The sequence below is a fragment of the Rhincodon typus genome, chromosome 8 (genome assembly GCF_021869965.1).
Source record: "Rhincodon typus isolate 14 chromosome 8, sRhiTyp1.1, whole genome shotgun sequence".
Classification (NCBI taxonomy): Eukaryota; Metazoa; Chordata; class Chondrichthyes; order Orectolobiformes; family Rhincodontidae; genus Rhincodon; species Rhincodon typus.
This window is the reverse complement of record NC_063339.1, coordinates 9,507,153-9,529,232: the sequence shown is the minus strand read 5'-3', so window position 1 is coordinate 9,529,232 and position 22,080 is coordinate 9,507,153. Positions and strand designations below refer to the sequence as shown.

General features: G+C 43.1%; 1 protein-coding gene across 1 annotated transcript in view; it reads left to right on the top strand.

Annotated features, from left to right (window-relative positions):
- nrxn3a (neurexin 3a) overlaps positions 1-22,080 on the top strand; it is a 1,856,693-nt gene that overhangs the window by 993,488 nt on the left and 841,125 nt on the right. The window contains 1 exon segment of the mRNA XM_048600025.1: positions 15,492-15,509. Coding sequence (XP_048455982.1) covers positions 15,492-15,509 — 18 coding nt within the window.

The following is a 22,080-nucleotide window of genomic DNA, read 5'->3' as shown; positions in this document are numbered from 1 at the left end:
CATGTACACGGGCTGGGGATTTGAAGAGGGATTTGTATTCTCATGTAAGCGGGCTGGGTGTACATGGAGTGGGGTTTCGAAGAGGCCAACCATCTGCATCGCATGCTTTTCACAGAGCCGAGTCTTGTAGTTATGAAAGGTGCTATATAAATTCAAATCTTTTCTCTCTTTTTGCTTCCTGACAAATATTGGGAATGTGACATTTTGAACTATAGAAGCATGGAAACAGGTATACTCACTGTCCTGTGGCATTGCTGCTTAGGAACATAGGAGGTAGAAACAGGAGGGGCTAATTTGGACTCTCTCACCTGCTGCACTATTCAGAACACCGTAAGATTTAGGAGCATGAGTAGGCCATTCAGCCCCTTGAGCCTGTTCTAACATTCAAAGAGATCATGGCTGATCTCGTCTCAGCCTTAACTCCACTTTCCTGCCCATTCCCCATAACCCTTCAACCCTTTACTCATTAAAAATCCATCTGTCTTCATAATTTTATTCTGTTTATTCCCGGCAGCCACCACATCCATGGGGAAGTGAATGCCGCAGATTCGTGACCCTATGAGAGAAGCAATTTCTCCTCATTTCTGTTTTAAATTTGCCATCCCTTTGCCTAATTCAACCAGGTTGTGGCCCTTAGCTTGAAGTGCCATACTACACTCCACTACATTGTGAACTATTTGTCCTTCGTAATTTCGATTCAAATGGCAAATTAGGTGGAAATCCTGGAAGCCTCTCTCCAATGGCTTTTTTGTCAATTGGGATATTGGTCAATTACTTTCTGGTTAAACCACAGGCAGACAGCTTGCATTGATTTATAAAAGTCAGACAGAAAACGTGGCTCTTTCACCATGCAACGTTTGTAAGGGCAAAGTTGTTTTCCAAAGAAGGGGTGATGCTTAGTGAAAACAAAAATGCTGGAGATCACAATGGATCAGGCAGCATCCATGATGCAACCTGACCCATTGCGAACTCCAGTATTTTTTGTTTTCAGTTCAGATTCCAGCATCAGCAGTAATTTGTTCCTGCTGGAGGTGATGTTTATGGTGATTCCAATGTCTTATGTTGTGGCGTAATACTTCTGAAACTTGAAACCATGATACAGTGGAAATTTATTAATGTCCATTCACTCCTGCCTGTCACCAGTTAAATTTTAATCTCTTGTTTTGTTCAGTATGAACCCTGGAGACAAAGAGACTGGAGAGTTCATAGCTCTTTTATGTTGGTCCATCCACAATTGAAGAGACGTGTGTATTCTCTGCTTTTGTACTCACCTCCATGCATTTTGTCTGATTACATGCCCCTTGAAAGTTGTGTTGAGATTTATAACAAAGAGAGTGGGCGGGACAACGCAGTACATTGGACATGATCAATTTGGATTCCAGGGACAAACAAAATCATTGGCATTACAGACAAAAAAAAACTATTCAGCTTATTTCATCTGCACCAGCTCTTCGGTAAAGCTATCCAGTTAATCCCACCACATGGATAACCCTGCAATAATTCCTTTTCAAGTAGATGTCCGATTCGCTTTTAAAAATAACAATTTAAAACAGCGATAGTAGGAACTGCAGATGCTGGAGAATCTGAGACAACAAGGTGCAGAGCTGGATGAACACAGCAGGCCAAGCAGCATCATAGGAGCAGAAAGGCTGACGTTAACAGCTCCCTCTACCATTCAGACTGTGTGCACCATCTCTTAACTGCTGACCACATTAAAAATTGTCCTCATTTTCCAACAATCGTTTTGGCAATTTTCTTGCATGTTCACGTTACCAACTTTTATGTGAGTGCACTGTTTCTCGATCCACACTACCCAAATGGTTCTTACTTTTTGAACATTCCTGTTTATTTTCCCCTTAACCTTCCAAATCCAAAGGGCAACAATCCCTACCTCTTTGGTGTCTCGACATCATTGAAACCCTCTAGTCCCTGGTAAGGTTGCAGTAAATCCCTTCTGAACCCTCACCAATGCCTTGACATCCTGCCTAAAGTGAAGAAAATGTATTCAATAATGTAGCTGAGGCCCACAACCTGTGCTTCTGTAAATGTTGGGCAAAACATGCCGGGGCTTCATTAAAGGGCCATATTGTACACAATTTGTCCGGTTGTCTTCAAAGATCGGTATAGGTGGATTTTCCTTTTCTCTCTCTGTGCCTGGCTCTCTCCTTCTGGAACTCACACTCTCATTATCACAACATCGCATTATGACAGGAGTAAATGCAGTTTTGAGAAAGCCAGCCAGCGTGCGTTTTAAGTTATTAATGACACCAAATCCCGGCCATATATCTTTGAAGTCAAGGAGCAGTTGCATTCGATTTCTTTGCAAATTGCAGAGATTTCATGAGGGCAGCTCCTTTTTAATGAAATACTGCAAATAGAAATGAGACAGATCCAATGCGGAGAGAAATAAAACAATCATGGTCAGGGAGAGCCACAGTTCAGTTTATTATTGTGTCTTCTGGGGAGGATGGCGGAAAAGAATTATGATTCCAATCATTTATTTTTGAAATTGTTCTCATAGCTCTTTGAATAAAGACCTGTTGCCAATCTGTTGTGAATATACAGAACTCCAATGTTTGAAGTACTTCCAATTATACTCATCTCCACATGACCTTGCTACATCCTAATCAATTGGGTAGCTGTTGATGCACTTCTTAGAGAATGTCACCATCAGATTGTAGGAAACAAGAGCAGGGTATTCAGCTGTTCAAGCCCACTCTGCTGTTCGTTAAGATCATAACTGATCTGTATGGACTGTATTCACTGGAGTTCAGAAAAATGAGTGCGTGTCTAAGACCAGAAGAAAGAGGAACAGGAGTAGGCCATTTCGCAACTCAAACCTGCTCCACCATTCAAAAGGATCACAGCTGATCTGACATTCCTCCATCCACTTTCCTACTCTTTCCCAATAACGCTTGATTCCCTGACGGACAAGGATCTATCTACCTCAACCTTAAATATACACAAGGACTCTGTCACCCCCACAGCTCCTGGTGACAAGGATTTCCAAAGACTCACAACCCTCTGACAGAAACCATTACTTCTCATCTCAGTCTTAAATTAGCACCCCTTTATTTTGACACAGTGACCTTTAGCCCTAGACTCTCCCATGGTGGGGAAACATCCTGTCAGCATTTACTCTGTCAAGCCCTTTAAGAATGAGATCACCTCTCACTTTTCTAAATTCCACCGAGCAGACTCCAAATCTGCAAATGTTTTCTCAAAAGACAATCCCTCCATACTGGAAATTCCCCGAGTGAACCTTCTCTGAACCGCCTCCAATGAAATTATATCTTTCTGACATAAGGGGACCAAAATTGCTTACGGTACTCCAGGTGTGGCCTCTCCAACACCTTTGTGTTGCAATTTCTGCAGTTTTCCTCCATTTAAATAATATTCAGTTCCTTTGTTCTCCCTTTCAAAAAGAACATTTTCCCACATTATACCTCTTTCCCAACTTTTTACCCACTTACTTGAACTCTCAATATCTTTCTGTAAACCATTTATATCCTTCTCACTATCCGCCTTTTCACCTATTTTTATGTTGTCTGCAAATGTGGCTTTCTTCATGTCAACATTATATTCCTTCCAGAAGTCATTTCTGTATTATTATCTCCTTACTGATCTCACAGAAACCTATAAAATTCTAACACGACCTAGACAGGGTAAATGCTAGAAAGATGTTTGAAGGGCTGAATGGCCTACTCCTGCTCCTATTCTCGATGCTTCTATGATCTGATTGTGGCTTTGTCATTGCTCTTCTACTTGCTGCCCCATAACCCTTGCCTCCTTCGACAAGGGAAGGATTAGAAAGCTATTAATAAAACATGCCACCATTAGCCTGCATCAACCATAGTTGAGCAGAGAGCTCCCTTACATCAAAGTGAAACGGATTTGGGGAGCAAGTTACTGCTTGAGGTATGGTTCATGCCTTCTGGCTGGAAAAGAGTTACCAGAAACAGGGGTCACAGTCTGAGGATACAGGGTAGGTCATTTAGGAATTTGATGAAAAGAAATTCCTTCCCCCAGAGAGTGATGAGTCTGTGAAGTTCTCTGCAGTCAATGCAGCCAAGGCCAAAACATTGAATGTTTTCAAAAAGGAGTCAGATATAGTTCTTAGGGCTAAAGGGGGTCAAAGACTGTGGGGAGAAAGCAGGAACAGGTTATATAGTTGGCTGATCACCCATGATGATACTGAATGTGGGAGCAGGTGTGCTGCACCAAATAGTCTACTCCTGCTCCTATTTTCTAAGTTTCTATGCTGTGTATTGCAGTGATGCAGACGGAATCGGTCCGATCCTGCATTAACTCATTCTCTAAAAGCCTGCTAACACAAGCCTGTCATCAGAGCAATCTTCGACCCAGGTATCAGCCCTTCTCCCACATAAACAATAATGGGATCATGGCCAGATGATCTGGTTGCAGCCTAGGCAGAAGGATAAAGCAATACTTGCAGGATGTATTTGATGTTCTTTTCCCTTTTATTTCTATGAATTTGATATCGGAACATAGGAACAGACGTGGGCCATTCAGCCCTTCAAGCCTGTCCACTATTCAGTGAGATCATGGTGAAGCTGTGGCCTAACTCCATATACCTGCCTTTGGCACATATCCCTTAAGACCTCTGCTTAGCAAAAATTTATCTCCCCCATATTTAAAACTAACAGCTGATCCAGCATCGATTGTCATTTATGGAAGAGAGTTCCAAACATCTACTATCCTCTGTGTGTAGAAGTGCTTCCTAACATCTCTCCTGAAAAGTCTGGCCCTAATGCTCAGACTATGCCCCTAGTCCTAGAATCCCCAACCTGTGGAAATAGTTTATCTTCATCATAGAATCCCTACAGCATGGAAACTGGCCCTTCGGCCCAACAAGTCCACACCGACCCATCCCCCTATAACCCACCTAAGCTCCATATCCCTGAACACTATTGGCAATTTCCCATGGCCAATCCACCTACCTGCACATCTTTAGACTATGGGAGGAAACCCACACAGACACGGGAAGAACATGCAAACTCCACACAGACAGCCACCTGAGGGTGGAATCAAATCTGGGTCCCTGCTGCTGTGACGCAGCAGTGCTAACCACTGAGCCACTGTGCTGCCCTAAAATAATCTATCCTGTCTTTTCCTGTTAGTATCTTAAAGACTTTGATCAGACCACCCCTTATCCTTCAAATTCTAGAGAAACCAAACATCATGTGTATACTATCTCCTAATAACTTAATTCCTGAAGATCAGGCATCATTCTTGTAAATCTACTATGTCCTCCCTCCAAGGCCATTACATCCTTCCTAAGATATGGTGCCCATATCAGCTCACAGTACTCCAAGTGAGGTCTAACCAGGGTTTTGTATGACTGCAGCATAACTTCTGCGTCCTTATACTGCAGTCCTGTAGACATAAAAGCCAGCATCCCATTAGCTTTCTTGATTATTTTCTAGACTGAACATAGCATTTAAAAGATCCATGCCCCTGAGTCCCCAAGTATCTTTGGACATCCACTGTTTTTAACTTCACACCACCTAGACAGTACCCTGATCTATCCTTCTTCAGTACAACATGGATAACCTCATATTTGCTTACATCGAACTCCATCTGCCAGAGTCCTGCCCATTCATTTAATCTTAGAAAATTCCTATTCTACTTCAAAGTGATACTATGGGGGCCCACCAGAGAGGGGAGATAGGACGTTCGTGGTTGAAAGGCTCGTCAGAAATAAAGCATGTTCAACAATTTGCCATCAGTAGTCCACTGGGAGTGTCGGCTCAGTGGTGCTCAGGCCTGAGGTGTGAAATTTGACTGCATAACTGTTTGCCTCAGCAGTGACAGAACTAGCCACGGTGTCGCAGGGTAACACGGAATTTAACATTCCCTATGTTTGCGGTCTGCCAATGAGATTTTCACTTTATGTACATCATTGGCTTTTCTTTATTTTTCTTTAATCAGTTCTGGTTTCCTGAGAATCTAAGAATTGGATTGAAACAGTTGTGGGGAGGGGATGGAATATTTTTAATCTAAGGCATAATTGATGGTGTCAGGGGAATTTGACTGAGAGAAGTGACTGAGACGGACAATGTGAGGGAGCTGAATTAACATTCACTGGTCAACAGATGGAACTGTACATTGTAATTTGGCTCTGCCACAGTACATTAACTCCCCCAGGCTTGTTAAGCGATGATGTTGCGAGCAACTTACAGTTTAAATGCAAGTTTTTAAGACATCAACAGGACCCAGAAAAACAGTGAAGATAATTCCTGTTCCTTCCAATCCCGCTTCTCTCTGTTTTGGTTCTTACTGGGTTTAATACAGGCTGATGGTTAATGAGGTGGCAAAGAGAAACTCTATGATAGAGTGGGAGGCAGGACAGATTAAAAAATATAGTTGTGTAAGGCAAAAGGAGAGTAATGGTATGATAACTGATGGGTCAAAGCTGAGATAGACAGATTTTTAATCAGTCAGGGAATCAAGGGTTATGGGGAAAGAGCAGGAAAGTGGAGTTGGGGATGATCAGATTAACCATGATGCCATTGAATAGCTGAGCAGACTTGATGGGTGGAATGGCCCACTTCTGCTTCTTCGTTGTATGTTCTGAGTAAAGAAAATGAAGATGGGTCCAGTGGAGGTATAGAAGAGTAGCATGGTGGCTAGCCCTGCTGCTTCACAGCACCAGGGACTGGGGTTCAATTCCACCTTCAGGTAACTGTCTGTGGGGAGTTTGCACATTCTCCTGCATTTCTGCTTTGCCACATCCCAATCCTCATTGAAAGTGCCCCTTTTCACATGCACTTGTGACAAAGCTTTTGGCCAGCTCATACTTCCTGCTTGGTTCATTGTCAATCTTTGGTCCAGTAGTGCTTTGGGAAGTTTCACTACAGTGAATGCTATATAAGTGAAAGGTGTTGTTGTTAACTTGCATTTCTGGCATATATTACGTGAATCTGCTTGCTCTGCTAGAAAGCCTTGGGAGGGATTGAGAGCATGTACAATTTATACCCTTTATGAGCAAAGCATAGGTCTCTTAGTATTTGGCCTTGAGCCTCTACAGCCCATTACTAGGTTGATATAGGACAGGAAAAGGCAAAGAGTGCTCATTCCATCTTTGGGTAAAAATAACCAAGATGTAATGGGAGTGAGTGCAATCTGCTAGTCAAACACGAATGAGGTGACTTCTTGCTTAATCCCAATGTGCTGCAGTTGTCAGCTTTGCACCAGAGACACTCCCCATCAAACACAGTGGTGACAAAGTTAAAACAAGTCATAATACATGTCGAATACAATCTCAAATAGGATTACAGTCTGAGGCCCCAGATGTACAAAACAGCTGGTTTAAGACCATTTTGCGAGCTCTCATATCTGTGCACTGCATGCGACAGTGTGAATCTGAGAATAAATTGCAGCAAAAGTGGACTAAGAATAAGAAAGAACTGGGAAACGCTTAGTGTCCAGGTGGGCATCTGAGGAAGGAGAAGAGCAGAGTTAACATTTCAGTTATGTTGGAATTGGAAGAAGTTAGAGGTTTAGAATCAGTGCTGAAGGCAACTTCTAATTTCATAGCAACTTTACCGTAATAAATTGCCCCAAGGTACTTTATGGAAGGACACTAAATAGGACACACACCAGGGCATATGAGGTGAGATGCTAAGGTAGATTTGAAGGAGGGTCTCAAAGGAGGAAAGTGATAGTGAGGCACAAAGCTTTATGGAACTATCTCCAGACTTTGGGGCTAGGCTAGCTGGACACATGGCTTCCAGTGATTTGATTGGTTTATTATTGTCACGTGTACCGAGATATAGTGAAAAGTATTTTTTACATGCTGTCCAGACAAATCATACCTTGCATAAGTACATCAGGGTAATAGAACAGAATGCAGAATATAGTGTTACAGTGACAGAGGGGCGCAGAGAAAGATCAGCCCTAAAAGGGGAGGCAATGGCCTAGTGGTATTATCACTGGACTGCTAATCCAGAAACCCAAATAACATTCTGGGGACCTGGGTTCAAATCTTGCCCATGGCAGATGGTGGAATTTGAATTTGATGATGATGACCATGACCATGAAGCTGTTGCCAATTGTTGGGGAAAAAAACATCTGATTTTCTAATGCCCATTAGGGAACAAAATTGCCATCCTTTCTGGCCTACATGTGATTCCAGACCCACAGTAATGTGGTTGACTCTTAACTACCTTCTGGGCAATTAGGGATGGACAATAAATGCTGGCTTAGCCAGTGATGCCCTCATTTTAGGAATGAATAAAAAAATGAGGTCTGCATCATAATCCTGCTAACAATAGGTAAGACAATAGTCTTCTAATAATAGCAATGGTGGACCAATTAAAGTCAGAAAGGCTCTAAACCAGAATTAGTTGGGGGCTATTATCTCAGAAGCTTCTGAGGCAAGGAGATTGTCGAGATTTGAGGGGTGGTGGGGTGCGAGTGAGGCCATATAGGGATTTGTAAACAGGGATGAGCATTTTAAAACCAAGATATTGCTTGACTGGGAGACAATGCAGGTCAGTGGGCAATTGCTGCAAGTTTAGACATTGGCAGCAGAGTTCCAGATCATCTTGGGCTCACAGAAGATAGAATGTGGGAGAGCAGCTAGCCTGTCGGAATTGTCAAAGCTAGAGAGGGTAAATGCATGAATGAGGGTTTCACCAGCAGATGAGCTGAGACTGGGACACAATCAGGGGATAGTATGGAGATGGAAATGATACAGGTTTGGAGGCGGCATGAACATGAGAGTGGGGGTTCATCTTGAGGTCAAATACAACATCAAATTCACAAGCTGACTGCCTTGACCTCAGAATGTTGGCAGTGACAAGAATGGGGTCATATCGGCTGAAGTTTGGTATGATGACCAAAAACAATGGCTGTAAGTCTTCCAAGTATTTAATTATCATGGAATCCCTAGAGCATGGAAACTGGCCTTTGAGTTCACACCAACCCTGTGAAAAGCATTCTATCCAGATCTATCTCCCTACCCTATCTGTGTAACCCTGCATTTCCCATGGCTAATCTACCTTACCTGCATGTTGCTGGACACTAGGGGCAATTTAGCATGGTCGATCCACCTAATGTACATATCTTAGGACTGTGGGAGGAAATCCACACAGACAAAGTGGAATGTGCAAACTCCACACAGATAATCACCTGAGGGTGGAATCGAACCCAAGTCCCTGGCGCTGTAAGTGCAGTTGTGCTAACCACTGAGCCACTGTGCTGCCCACATTGTCAACATTTCAGTTCATCTAGTGCCAGCTGTCAGATGAGCAGTTTATGACATGTGACAGATGACACAGGAATGCACAAACAAGGAACAAAAGTAGATCACTCGGCTGCGGGAGAACATTCGGCCCATTTTGCCTGCACTGGCTTCTTCAAACAAGCATCATTACCTCGTGTGCTAATCTCCTGCCTTTCCCCATATCCCTGCACACTATTTCTATCCAAATAATCATCCAATGACCCCTTGAGTTCCTTAAATAAATGTAGTTGAGGATTTACCTCATTTATGTTATGCTTGCAGTGTGCTAACTGAGTGAAAATTAAAACAGACCACTTTTTCTGATCACATTCTGAAGACGGGTCACTGAACCTGAAACGTTAACTCTGATTTCTCTCCGCGGAAGCTGCCAGACCTGATAAGCTATGCCAGCAATTTCTGTTTGTGTTTCAGTTTTCTGATCGTCTCTGTTCAGTAAACTCCATTGATGCGGAAGCCATTGGTAATTAATAGGTGCTTAGGAAGGGCCCATTCAAACTGTCTTGACATCTGTCCAATCAGTGGAAAGAGGTATCTGACTTCTTGAACAAGCAGTTCAGGGATACCCCTGTGAAGTAGTAGGTTTTGGGAAAGATTATGTCAGAAATATGCTCGGAGTAATAAAATTTGCATTGGAATGGCAGCAAATTTTGGAAATGTGCAGATTGTCAAATAATTATAAAGGAGGCTACAGGGTGAAATAGTCATAAAATTGGCAAATAGAATTTGGGGCTATTACATGGAGACATTGAAAGAAGGAAAGAGCTTTAATTTATGTTATTTTCATTACTTCGGAGTATCCCAAAGCACTTTACAGCCAATGAAGTACATTTGAAGTATCACTGTTTTTATAATGTGGGAGACAGAAGCCAGTTTCGTACACAGTTTTGTCCCAGTGTTATCACATGTTATAGTGGCATAATTTGAGGGGTAAATATTGTCTAGGACTCCGGCGAAAACTCCCCAGCTTTTGTATCACTGAGAAAAGAGATCTTTTCTTGAAGCTTGCACTCATCAGGACAATTCACAAGAATACCAATTCAGCCAATTGTACTGCATGAGAGAAAAGTGCTGATGGGTTGGCAGGTAGACTCTGATTGGGTAGAGGTGTTACCCTAGAAAAAGTACCGTCAATGCAGATTGACAATTAACTGCCAGGTTTTATCTAAATTTTAAACTAGGTAGTTATCCCCTGTTATTCTTCAAATAATGTTATTGAACCTATAACATGTACCTGAGTAAGGCAGCAAGGAAACTTGGTTTAACATCTTGTTCGCTAACACTTGCACTTAATACGACCAGTAAAGCATTCCTTTCGCTCTCAGTCATCAGCCTAGATTTCATGTTCAAGTATCTAAAGCAATAAAGTGATGATCCACGCAGGGCTGAGGTAAAGTCATAGCTGGGACGTTTGGCCATTCTGTTATTGAGTGAGTAGTGAGGCCATAGACACAATCTCGCTTGGGTGAAAGTGGGATGAGAGACTTGGAATGTAGAAAAGGTGAAAAGATGATCTAGTGCGTGTTTAGAAATTGCTTGATAGTACAGAGCTTAAATGTCACTAAAAGGAGACAGGAAGTCAAAACTTTTCATCTTATGTTCGTCTGGGCCAGGATACAAGAAGCAGACTTGAGAAAAGGAACACCAATTTATACAGCATGAGAAGAGGGTGCTGTTTGGCTGGGCCATGCAGCAAGAACAGTTAACTGTCAATCATTGTTCAAGGCAAGGTAAGTCTGATTTGTCTGGGCGTTGCCACGGGAATGCTGCAGAGATTGGCAGCCTCCATGACACTTTTTTGTCTCTTGAAATATATAGATTCTTTATGCACATACAAATATATATGTATATATATCCCATACATTGCATCTGTTCAGCGCAGGTGTTATGGAGTGACAATTAAGTGCCAGGATTTGTATAAATCTTAAACCAGACAGGTTATCCGCTGTTGTTCTTCAAGTAATGCCATTTAATCTATAACATGGACCTGAATAAGGCACCAAGGAGCTTTGGTTTAACATCTTGTGCACTAGCATCAGAATCAACTTGCTAAGCATTCAGCACCCTTTTTTCCTATAGTTTAAATTGTTGTGATCATTTGAAATTTGGCATTCTTGCATTTGTCCTGATGAATGTGAGGTGAAAAGCTTCCATAACGTGTGCTCCTTTTCGCAGTCTTATTTATAAAGAATTCATTGACAAAAAAACATAGTCACGGAGTGCATTGCCCCAAATAACTGTTCAGGCTGTCAGTTACACATGTACAAGGAAAGAACATGCATTTTATGCAGCACACATACTATAGATGAAGTATCCCAAAGGACTTCACAAACATTGAGTTACTTTCAAAGCGCAATCAATGTTGATATACGGGCAGTTTATGAGAGAATTGCAAAGCATAAAGATTAAATGACATTGGAAAAGAGCCACACAATGGAATTAGAGACCTCAGGCCTTTCGGACTAAACGATGGCATCAGGTTGAGACTTCCATCATTGTGATTTCACAGAATTTTTACTTCTCGTATTGAAATGTTAACAAAACTACAAGAAGATCAATCTTCTGCTTTTAGTATAAGCAGGAAGTTGCACTCAAACTGTACTTAAAACCAGTCCAACTCGTCCCTGCCTCCCTAACCTGTTCTTCCTCCCACCTATCCCCTCCTCCCACCTCAAGCCGCACCTCCATCTCCTACCGACCAACCTCATCCCGCCCCCTTGACCTGTCCGTCCTCCCTGGACTGACCTATCCCCTTCCTAACTCCCTACCTACACTCACCTTTCCTGGCCCCATCCCCGCCTCTTCGACCTGTTTGTTTCCTCTCCACCTATCCTCTCCTCTATCCCTCTTCTATCCGCCTCCCACTCTCTCCCTATTTATTTCAAAACCCCCTTCCCCTCCCCCTTTTCTGATGAAGGGTCGAGGCCCGAAACGTCAGCCTCTCTGCTCCTATGATGCTGCTTGGCCTGCTGTGTTCATCCAGCCCTGCACCTTGTTATCTTTAATGGAACTGGGTGCTTTTCTTTAATGTGGCAATCTCTGTTTTAGGCAGTGTGGCTTCATCATCCTGCTCCTGTTTGGCTCCTTTTTTCATTTCTATCATGAAAACAGAATCGGGGTTTGCTCTTAAGGAGCCAGTAGCTGTCCTCTCACTCTCCGCCACACCCCACCACTGAGTTTAGCCATTGGCCTGACTGAGGATGTATGTTCTCCCATGTTTGTTCAAGGAGTCCAGCCAACTCCAATCCCTCTACTGCCTGTTGAAAGAGGAATCTGTTTTCCATTTCAAATGCTTCGACTGAATCAGAATTTGCTGGACCAGTCAGTCCCGATAAGCCAAGTTCACAACAGACTTGGATGGTTTTTGTTGAGGGGTTCAGTGGACAGTGCCCAGGTTATAGACCAAAGGCCTTCAGACAGCCTTTCATCAATCTATGCACAAAATCACACTCAGAGGCGAGAAGGAGACAAAATATCTGTTTTTCTTTGCTTGGCCTCTCAGCAATTGAATAAAAATGGTGCATAGATCATAAAATTTCTACAGCATGAAACAGACCCTTTGGCCCAACTAGTCTACACTGACCCTCAGAGCATCCCACCCCCCATAACCCAGCTAATCTAGAGATCCCTGAACGCTACAGGCAATTTAGCATGGCCAATCCACCTAGCCTGCACATCTTTGGACTGTGGGAGGAAACCTACGTAGACACAGGGAGAATGTGTAAACGCTACACAGATAGTCACCCAAGGGTGGAATTAAACCCAGTACCCTGGTGCTGTGAGCCACTGTGCTGCCACACAAGTCTGTTTCTCTCCAGAAGCACATACAGTTCCACAGGCACCGCTCAGGCTAGGTGGTGGATTGTTGTGTACTGACCCATACAGCAAGTAATCACACACTGACCCACAACTTTGAGGGATCTATGGACGTGGACCCCAAGATCCCTCTGTTCCTCCACACTGCCAAGAATCCTACCATTAACCCTGTATTTTGCATTCAAATTCGACCTTCCAAAATGAATCGCTTCACATTTTTCTGGGTTGAATTCCATCTGCCACTTCTTTGCCCGGCTCTGCATCCTGCCAATGTCCTATTGCAACCTACAACAGCCCTCCACACTTCCACAACTCCACCAACCTTCGTGTCATTGGCAAACTTACTAACCCACCCTTCCACTTCCTCATCCAAGTCATTTATAAAGATCACAAACAGCAGAGGTCCCAGAACAGATCCCTGTGGAACACCACTGGTCACCGAGCTCCAGGCTGAATACTTTCCATCTACTACCACCCTCTGTCTTCTATTGGACAGCTAGTTTTGTATCCAGACAGCCAAATTTCCCTGAATCCCATGCCTCCTTACTTTCTGAATGGGCCTATCATGGGGAATCTTATCAAATGCCTTGCCAGAATCCCTATACACCACATCCACTGCTCTACCTTCATTAATGTGTTTGTCACATCCTCAAAGAATTCAATAAGGCTTGTGAGGCATGTCCTGTCCCTCAGAAAGCCATGCTGACTATTTCTAATCAAACTGTGCTTTTACAAATAATCATAAATACTATCTCTCAGAATCCTCTCCAATAATTTGCCCACTGCAAAAGTAAGACTGATTGGTCTGTAATTCCCAGGATTATCCCCATTCCCTTTCTTGAACAAGGGAATAACATTTGCCACCCTCCAATCATCTGGTACTACTCCAGTGAACAGCGAGGACGCAAAGATCATCGCCAAACATCTCTTCCCTCGCTTCCCATAGTAACCTTGGGTATATCCCATCCAGCTCAGGGGACTTTTCTATCCTCATGTTTTTCAAAATTTCTAGCACACCCTCCTCCCTAACATCAACCTGTTCGAGCATATCTGCCTGTTTCATGCTGTCCTCACAAACGTCAAGGTCCCTCTCACTGGTGAATACTGAAGCAAATAATTCATTAAGGACCTCCCCTACTTCCTCTGACTCTGTGCACAAGTTCCCTCCACTATCCCTGATTGGCCCTACCCTCATTCTGGTCATCTTCTTATTCCCCACATAAGTATAGGATGCCTTGGGGTTTTCCTTAATCCTATCTGCCAAGGCTTTTTCATACCCCTTCTGCTCTCCTAAGCCCATTCTTCAATTCCTTCCTGGCTACTTTGTAGCCCTCTAGAGCCTTGTCTGATCCTTGCTTCCTCAACTTTAAATAAGCTTTCTTCTTCCTCTTGACTAGATGTTCCACTTGTCTTGTCATCCAAGGTTCCTTCACCTTGCCATCCCTTCCTTGTCTCAGTGGGACAAACTTATCCATTTGTCCCAATTTTATAGATAGAACGTAGCAGGACAATTTTCCACATTGTTGGATGGATCCCAGTGTTGTAGCTCGACTGGGAGAGCTTGGCTAGGAGAGTAGCAAGCTCTGGAGCACAACTCATGGAATGTAGTCTGGGACAACAGCCTTAGCAGTAACCTGTGCTTCCAACCGTGTTCTGATTCACATGAAATAAATCAAATTGACTAAACACTGGTATCTGTGATGTTGTGGACCTAAGGAGGAGATTATAGCCCTTGTACTGGACTGTCCCAGCAAGAATAAATAGTACCTTTTCATCTGTATTGAGTATAGGAGTTGGGTCTCTCTTATTATGCCACTTTTGGAACACTGCATTCAATTCTGGTCTCTCTGCTTTAAGGAAGATGTTGCTAAACTTGAAAGAGGCAGAAAAGCTTTACAAGGATTTTGCCAGGTTTATAGGGTATTGAGATAGAGGCTGAAGAGACTGGGCTATTTTCCCTGGAGCATCAGAAACTGAGGGATGATCTTATAGAGGTTCATAAATCTGTGAGGGGCATGGATAGGGTGAATAGCCAAGGTCTTTTTCCTAGGGTAGGGGAGTCTAAAACTAGAGGGCATAGGTTTAAAAGGGACCTGAGGGGCAACTTTTTCACACAGAGGGTGGTGTGTGTATGGAATGAGCTGCCAGAGGAAGTGATGGAGGCTGGTACAATTACAGCATTTAAAAGACATCTGGATGAATATATGAACAGGAAGGTTTCACAGGGATATTGGCCAAATGCTGGCAAATGGGACTAGATTAATTTAGGATATCTGGTCAGGATGGATGAGATGGACTGAAAGGTCCTTTTCTGTGCTGTATGAATGAATCTATGACTGTACCCATTAATCATCTTAAATAGCTCAGCAGATTAGCCATTAATTTGCCATCTCCTGACTGGTGAAAGAAGGTTTGTTGATGTATTGTTATACTATTTAATGCAATTCCGTTGAGTCTGCTGAAAACAGATTTCTTAGTAACCGTTGCAAGAGAGTTGATGCTACAAGTGAAAGGATGAAATTGGGCAACGAAGCAAGATCTGAGCTGTAGGAGTTAACTGAACAACCTTAGCTGACACAGACTTGATAGTCTGAATGACTTCATTCTGTGCTGTGTCACTCTAAGATTTGTTTTGCATCTGCAATCTTTGTGTAAAACATTTGACATTTTCTATTGGTTGGCCAATCTGTTGGGTGTAAGTGACACAGTGATATGCTTTGAATTGATTTACATCATCACCGTTTGAACAGGTGTTTACAAAGTTGTTTTGCAGGAGAACATCTCCTCTTAGTCATCTGAGCGATTAACAAAACCATTCACGGGTTTGATCTCCTTGAGGTATGATGTCATTGAATAAGGCACACATTCGTTTCATTAATTAACACAGGTCCAAAACATTTACATTGTGTCTTCTTCATTCTTCCCATCATATTAATCACAGTTGCCGCCCACTTAGTGCTTCACCGAAGCAGTCTGACTCAGATCACTCCATCACTTGATCTGAACCCTACATACAGAGCCACACAGCCTGGTAACTGCACTTCGAGAACAACGCATACTTTTGAATAATTGTAGACCTTGTCCTCACCAAAGTGTCACAGATGTGTCTGCCCACGACAGTGTTGGTAGGAGTGATAACTGCGCAGTTCTTGTGAAGATAAAGGTCCACCTTCATGCTCAGGATATAGTTGGTCATGTCGCATGCTAAATGGGTAGGCTTTGAACATTGAACAAATCATGGGCAGCCATGAGGCTTTGGGGGCCATCAGCAACTGCTGAATTGCATTGAAACATAATCAGTAACTTCATGGCCCAGCGTATCCCCATTCTACCATTACCATTAAGCCGGGATACCAACACTAGTTCAATGGTAAGTATGAGCGAACGTGCCAGGATCAGCTATAGGTATATGTCACAGAAAGGGAAGCTACAGCACAGGACTACATGCATGCTAAGCTAGAGAAGCAACGGACTGTGGACAGAGCTGATTGGTCACGCATGGATCAGACCAAACTCTGTGTCATTCAGCTGTGAGTAATTCGGGAATGAATAATGAAACAACTGATGGTAGGAGGAGGGATCACAAACCTACCTATTCTTGAATGATGGCATGTTTAGCAAGTGAGAGCAAACACCAAGGCTGAAGCATTTACGGCTATCTTTGGCAGTGTCAAGTAGATAATCCGTCTCACTCTCCTACTAAGAAAATAAGCATTGCATAAAGCAGTGAACCTGAAAGGGTTAACTCAGAAGCTGTGAAATAGCTCCACTCCTGATATCTAAATAATGTTTCTGGGAGCGACTCGCCACTTTGTTCTTCATTGTTCACCAGCTCTATGGTCTAGTGCTATCAGATATAGGTCTAGTTATATCTCTTAAGTGATATTGTTTCTTTCCTAAGGTACATGTAATTAACCAGTCTTAAGGTAATGTAATCTCTTGTCCTTTTTTTGTATTTATTCAACCATGGGACTTGGGTGTTGCTGGCTGGGCAAATATTTCTTGTCCATCCCTAGTTGCCCTTGAGAAGGTGGTGGTGAGCTGTCCTGTTGAACCGCTGCAATCCATTTGGTGCAGGTAGACCCACAATGCCCTTAGAGAGGGAATTCCAGGATCTTGACTGTGAATGAACGGCAATATATTTCCAAGTCAGGATGGTGAGTAGCTTGGAGGGGAAGTTGCAGGTGAAGGTGTTCCCACGTATCTGCTGCCCTTGTCCTTCTAGATAGAAGTGGTCATGGGTATGGAAGGTGCTGTATGAGGATCTTTGGTGAATTACTGAAGTGCATCTTGTAGATAGTACACACTGCTGCTACTGAGAGCCAGCAGTGGAGAGAGCGGATACTTGTGGATTTGGCTGCTTTGTCCTGGATGGTGTCAAGCTTCTTGAGTGTTTTTGGAGCTGCACCCATCCAGGCAAGTGGGGAGTATTCCATCACACTCCTGACTTGTGCCTTTTGGATGATGGGCAGACTTTCAGGAGTTAGGAGATGAGTTGATCACAGCAATATTCCTAGCCTCTGACCTGATATTGTAGCTACTGTATTTTTATGGCTAGTCCAGTTAAGTCAATGGTAACTCCAAGGATGTTGATTGTGGGGGATTCAGTGATGATAACACCATTGAATGCCAAAGGGTGATGGTTAGATTGTTTCTTGTTGGAGATGGTGATGGCCTTTTGCGTGGTGTGAATATTGCTTGTCACTTGACAGCCCAAGCATGGATATTGTCCAGATCTTTTCACAATTACTATTTCATAATAAACACTTCTTGTTAATCAAGTATGTCTCTTCTGCTGAAGTCACATCAGTGGCTCATCTTTCACTTATTAATATGAGTAAACTGCTGGGACCCTTATTACAGGAGGGATTGCTGGCAACAAATCTACACAAAGCAGATCCTAGCAGAGCCAAGTGCAAGCTGCGGGCATGTCTTACGACGATAAGCATATAAGAAATAGAGGGGCTCTTGCGATATAGTGATAGTGTCCCCGACCCTGGGCCAGGAGGCCCAGGCTCTTCCTGCTTCAGATGTGTGTTGTAACATGCCCGAACAGGTTGATTAAAATAGCTATAAGAAATAGAGACAGGAATAGCCAAATGGACCCTCAAGTTGGCTCCCACAATCAATACCATCACGGCTCATCTTCTTCCTGAACAATAATTGTCTCAAGTGAAAGGAATTGCTGAGCTACAGGGAAAAGGGAGTGACTGGGTCGGGGTGATTTGGAGAGCCAGCATGATCTAAATGGGCCAAATAGTCTACTCTTGTGATGTAACCATTCTATTATTCTACGTGCTACTTTTCCAGCCACCCCACATATCCTGCAATTGCCCGAGAGATCCAGTTTTCCATATTCAATGATGCAGCATCACCATCCTCTGAAGTAGAGAATTTCAAAGATTCACAATTCTTTCAGTGAAAACATTTTTCTTTTCTGATTGACATTTTATTCTGAGGCTGTGCCACTCCCTCGAACAACCCAAGTTCCCCAACCCATGTTCTGATTTCCTCACCTACAACAGATAACCTCCAGTGTCAACCCAAACAAGCCCCTTCAAAATCTTCTGTACTTGAATATGATCCCTTCCCATTTTTCACAACGCCAAATGTTTTCTCCTATTTACTCGGCCTCACCTCACATAAATCATTGTGATACCATCTCCAACACCTTTGATATGGAGACAAAAGATACACAGCACTCCTTGAACAAAGCCCTATACAGGTGGAGCAAGACTGCTTGCTTTTGTGTTTGTTCTGTTGCAATGATGAGAAAGCAGCCCGCTTTATTGGCAACACATCCACAAGCATTTACTTTCTTCACCACAAATACTCAGGATCAGCAGTATGTACTATCTACAAGATGCCCTGCAGAAGTATCACCAAAGATCCTCAGTCAGTACCTTCCAAACCCACAACAATTTCCATCTAGAAGGACAAGGGCAACAAATACATGGGAACACCATCATCTGCAAGTTCCCCTCCAAGTCACTCACCATCCTGACTTGGAAATATATCGCCGTTCCTTTATTGTTGCTGGGTCAAATTCCTGGAATTCCCTTCCTAATGGCATTGTGAGTTCGCCCACTGCATGTGGACCACAGCGATTTAAGAAGGCAACTCACCACTACCTTCTCAAGGGGAACTAGGGACAGACAATGAATATTGGCCTAGCCAGCGATAACCCGACCCATGACTGAATTAAAAATAAACGTGCCATTTATCCTGCTCCCTTCTTGCTGTTCCTGAATTCCAACATTCTGATATTCCTTGTGCAGATCTATCCAAGGGGAGGAACAGAAGGGAGCCAATCTAGACCAACACCCTGAGAAATTACTTTTATTTTTGAGGCTGAGGATAAGACTCAATTTAGCTACAGATTCACTAAACATCTGTTGGGGAGCTGATGGCCTAGTGGTATTATTGCTGGACTGTCAATCCAGAGACTCAGGTAATGTTCAGGAGACCGTGGTTAGAATCCCACCATGCAGAATTTGAATTCAATATCGAAAAAAAAATTCTCATGATAACCATTGTTGATTGTCAGGAAAAAACTATTTGGTTTAAATAAACTGCCATCCTTACATAGTCTGGCCTATATGTGATTCAAGACCCACAGCAATGTGGTTGACTCTTAACTGCCCTCTGAGTAATTAGGGATGGGCAATAAATGCTGCCTAGCCAGCAATGCCTACATTCCATGACTGAATTTTTTAAAAAAACTTGTTTAATCAGTGCTGACAAGTGGACGGAACCTGTAGAATTACAAATACAAATAAAATAGTGAAAGGTTAATGAAAATAGTTCTTGTAAGTCTGCATCCTTGCCATAAAATATTCTGAAAATTGAAGATTACTGAAGCATTTAGACAGGAAAACCTGTCCTTTGACTCCAGGGAAGCTGGTAAGTACCAGATGGGTGGGACAGCAGCTTGCATGCCATCATGTTGATTAAGGAGGTGGTGACATTGCTCAGGGTGTGAAATACACAATTGGGTTTGGCACCATTGCTTCACTCCAGAGGCCCGGCTGTAGAAACCCAGGTTTGTCACTCAGGACACCTGCAAGTGATGTGTCAGTTCTAAAATTAGCGTCCTTCCACCTCCCACACTCTCCCCCGCATGCAAATACTTGCTTATTATACATATGAATATGCATTTATGTTATTATTAACACTGAAAACCAACAAACTCAAAGGAAACTTCTCTCATGCTGCTCTCTGTCATGTTAGTCCTGCAGTCCCAACATTCTGTTGGATGCCCAGGGAAGGACAGGCTGGTATCTAGGATGGGCTTGATGTCTTATGAGGAAAGATTAGATTGACGAGGCTTGTATCTACTGGAGTTTAGAAGTCTAAGAGGCAACAACATACAAAATCCTAAGGGGTCATGACAAAGTGGACGGGGAAAGTATCTTCCCTCTTCAGGGAGAATCTATTTTGCTCTCAAAAGGCCATGCGTCTTGGAAGCCATCATCCTCAAATAGTGGTGGAGGCACACTCTGATGTAGAACTAGTAGTCATGTAGAATTCAGAATAGAACTAGCAGTCACACGGAAAAAGTTGGGTTGATTACGAAGATTCAGCATGGATTTCTAAAGGAAACATCATGCTTGGCTAACAGTGTGCTTGAAGAGGTAACAGAAAGGGCGAGGGTAACACCGGTGATGTGGTATATACGGATTTCCAGAAGGCGTTTGATGAAGTGCCCCGCAACAGGAAACTTATAAGTCTGGTTGTGGAAGGGACAGTAGTAATGTGGATACAAAATTGGCTGAGTGATGGGAAACAGTTATGGTCAATGGATATTCTTCAGTTGGAGGAAGGTTTGTTGTGGAGTTCCTAAGAAATCGTGGGTAGTGGGATCCTTGGTTTTCCTGAGATGTATTCATGGCCTGGATCTTGGTGTACAGTGGGCAGGTTCAAAGTTTGCGGATGACATTAAACTTGGAAGAATTGCAAGCTGTGAGGAGGACTGTGTAGAACTTCAAAAGGACATTGACAAGTTGGTGGTCTGGATGGGTAGGTGGCAGGTGAGTTTCAGTGCAGAGAAGTGTGAGGTGATGCACTTTGATCAGAAGAACTTTGAACAATATAAAATAGGGTGTACAATTCTAAATGGGTTGCAGGAGCAAAGGGGGATCACCCCTTTGGGGGGTCACCAGACCCGAAACGTTAACTCTGCTTCTTCCTTCACAGATGCTACCAGACCTGCTGAGCTTTATCAGCAACTTTGTTTTTGTTCCTGGGTGTATATGTGCGCAGATCATTGAAGGTGGCAGGACAATGGAGAGAGCAGTTAATAAACCAATCAGTGTCCTTGGCTTTATGAATGGAGCATATAGTACAGAGCGAGGAAGTGACAACATAGACACTTGTTAGACCTCAGTAGAGTATTACGTACACTTGTGGTCACCACGTTATAGGATAGATATGAATACATTGGAGAGTGTGCAGAAGTGATTTATAGGAATGAGAAACTTCAGTTATGAGAATGGATTGAAGAAGTTGTGCTCCTTGGAGAGAAGAAGGCTGAGAGAATATTTGATAGAGGTTTTCCACAACTAGAGTGGGCTGGATGGGATAGATAGGGAGAAGCTGTTCCCGCATGTAAAAAGAGTAAGAATAAAAGGGTGTAGGTTTAAAATGATCTGCAAAAGAAGCAGGTATGATATGAGAAAAAGCTTTCTCAGTCAGTGAGCCATTAGGAAGGCACTGCCTGGAAATGTGGCAGAGGGGAAGCGGATTCAGTTGAGGCATTCAAGAGGGACATTGATGATTATTTGTCTAGAAATAGTGTGCAAGCTTATGGGGAAAAGGCAAGAAATTAGCACCTTTTCTGATGAAGGGTCTAGGCCCGAAACGTCAGCCTCTCTGCTCCTATGATGCTGCTTGGCCTGCTGTGTTCATCCAGCCCTGCACCTTGTTGTCACTGGATAATGATACTCGTTTGAAGAGCCGATGCAGGCACGATGGGCCAAATGGCCTCCCACAGTGCT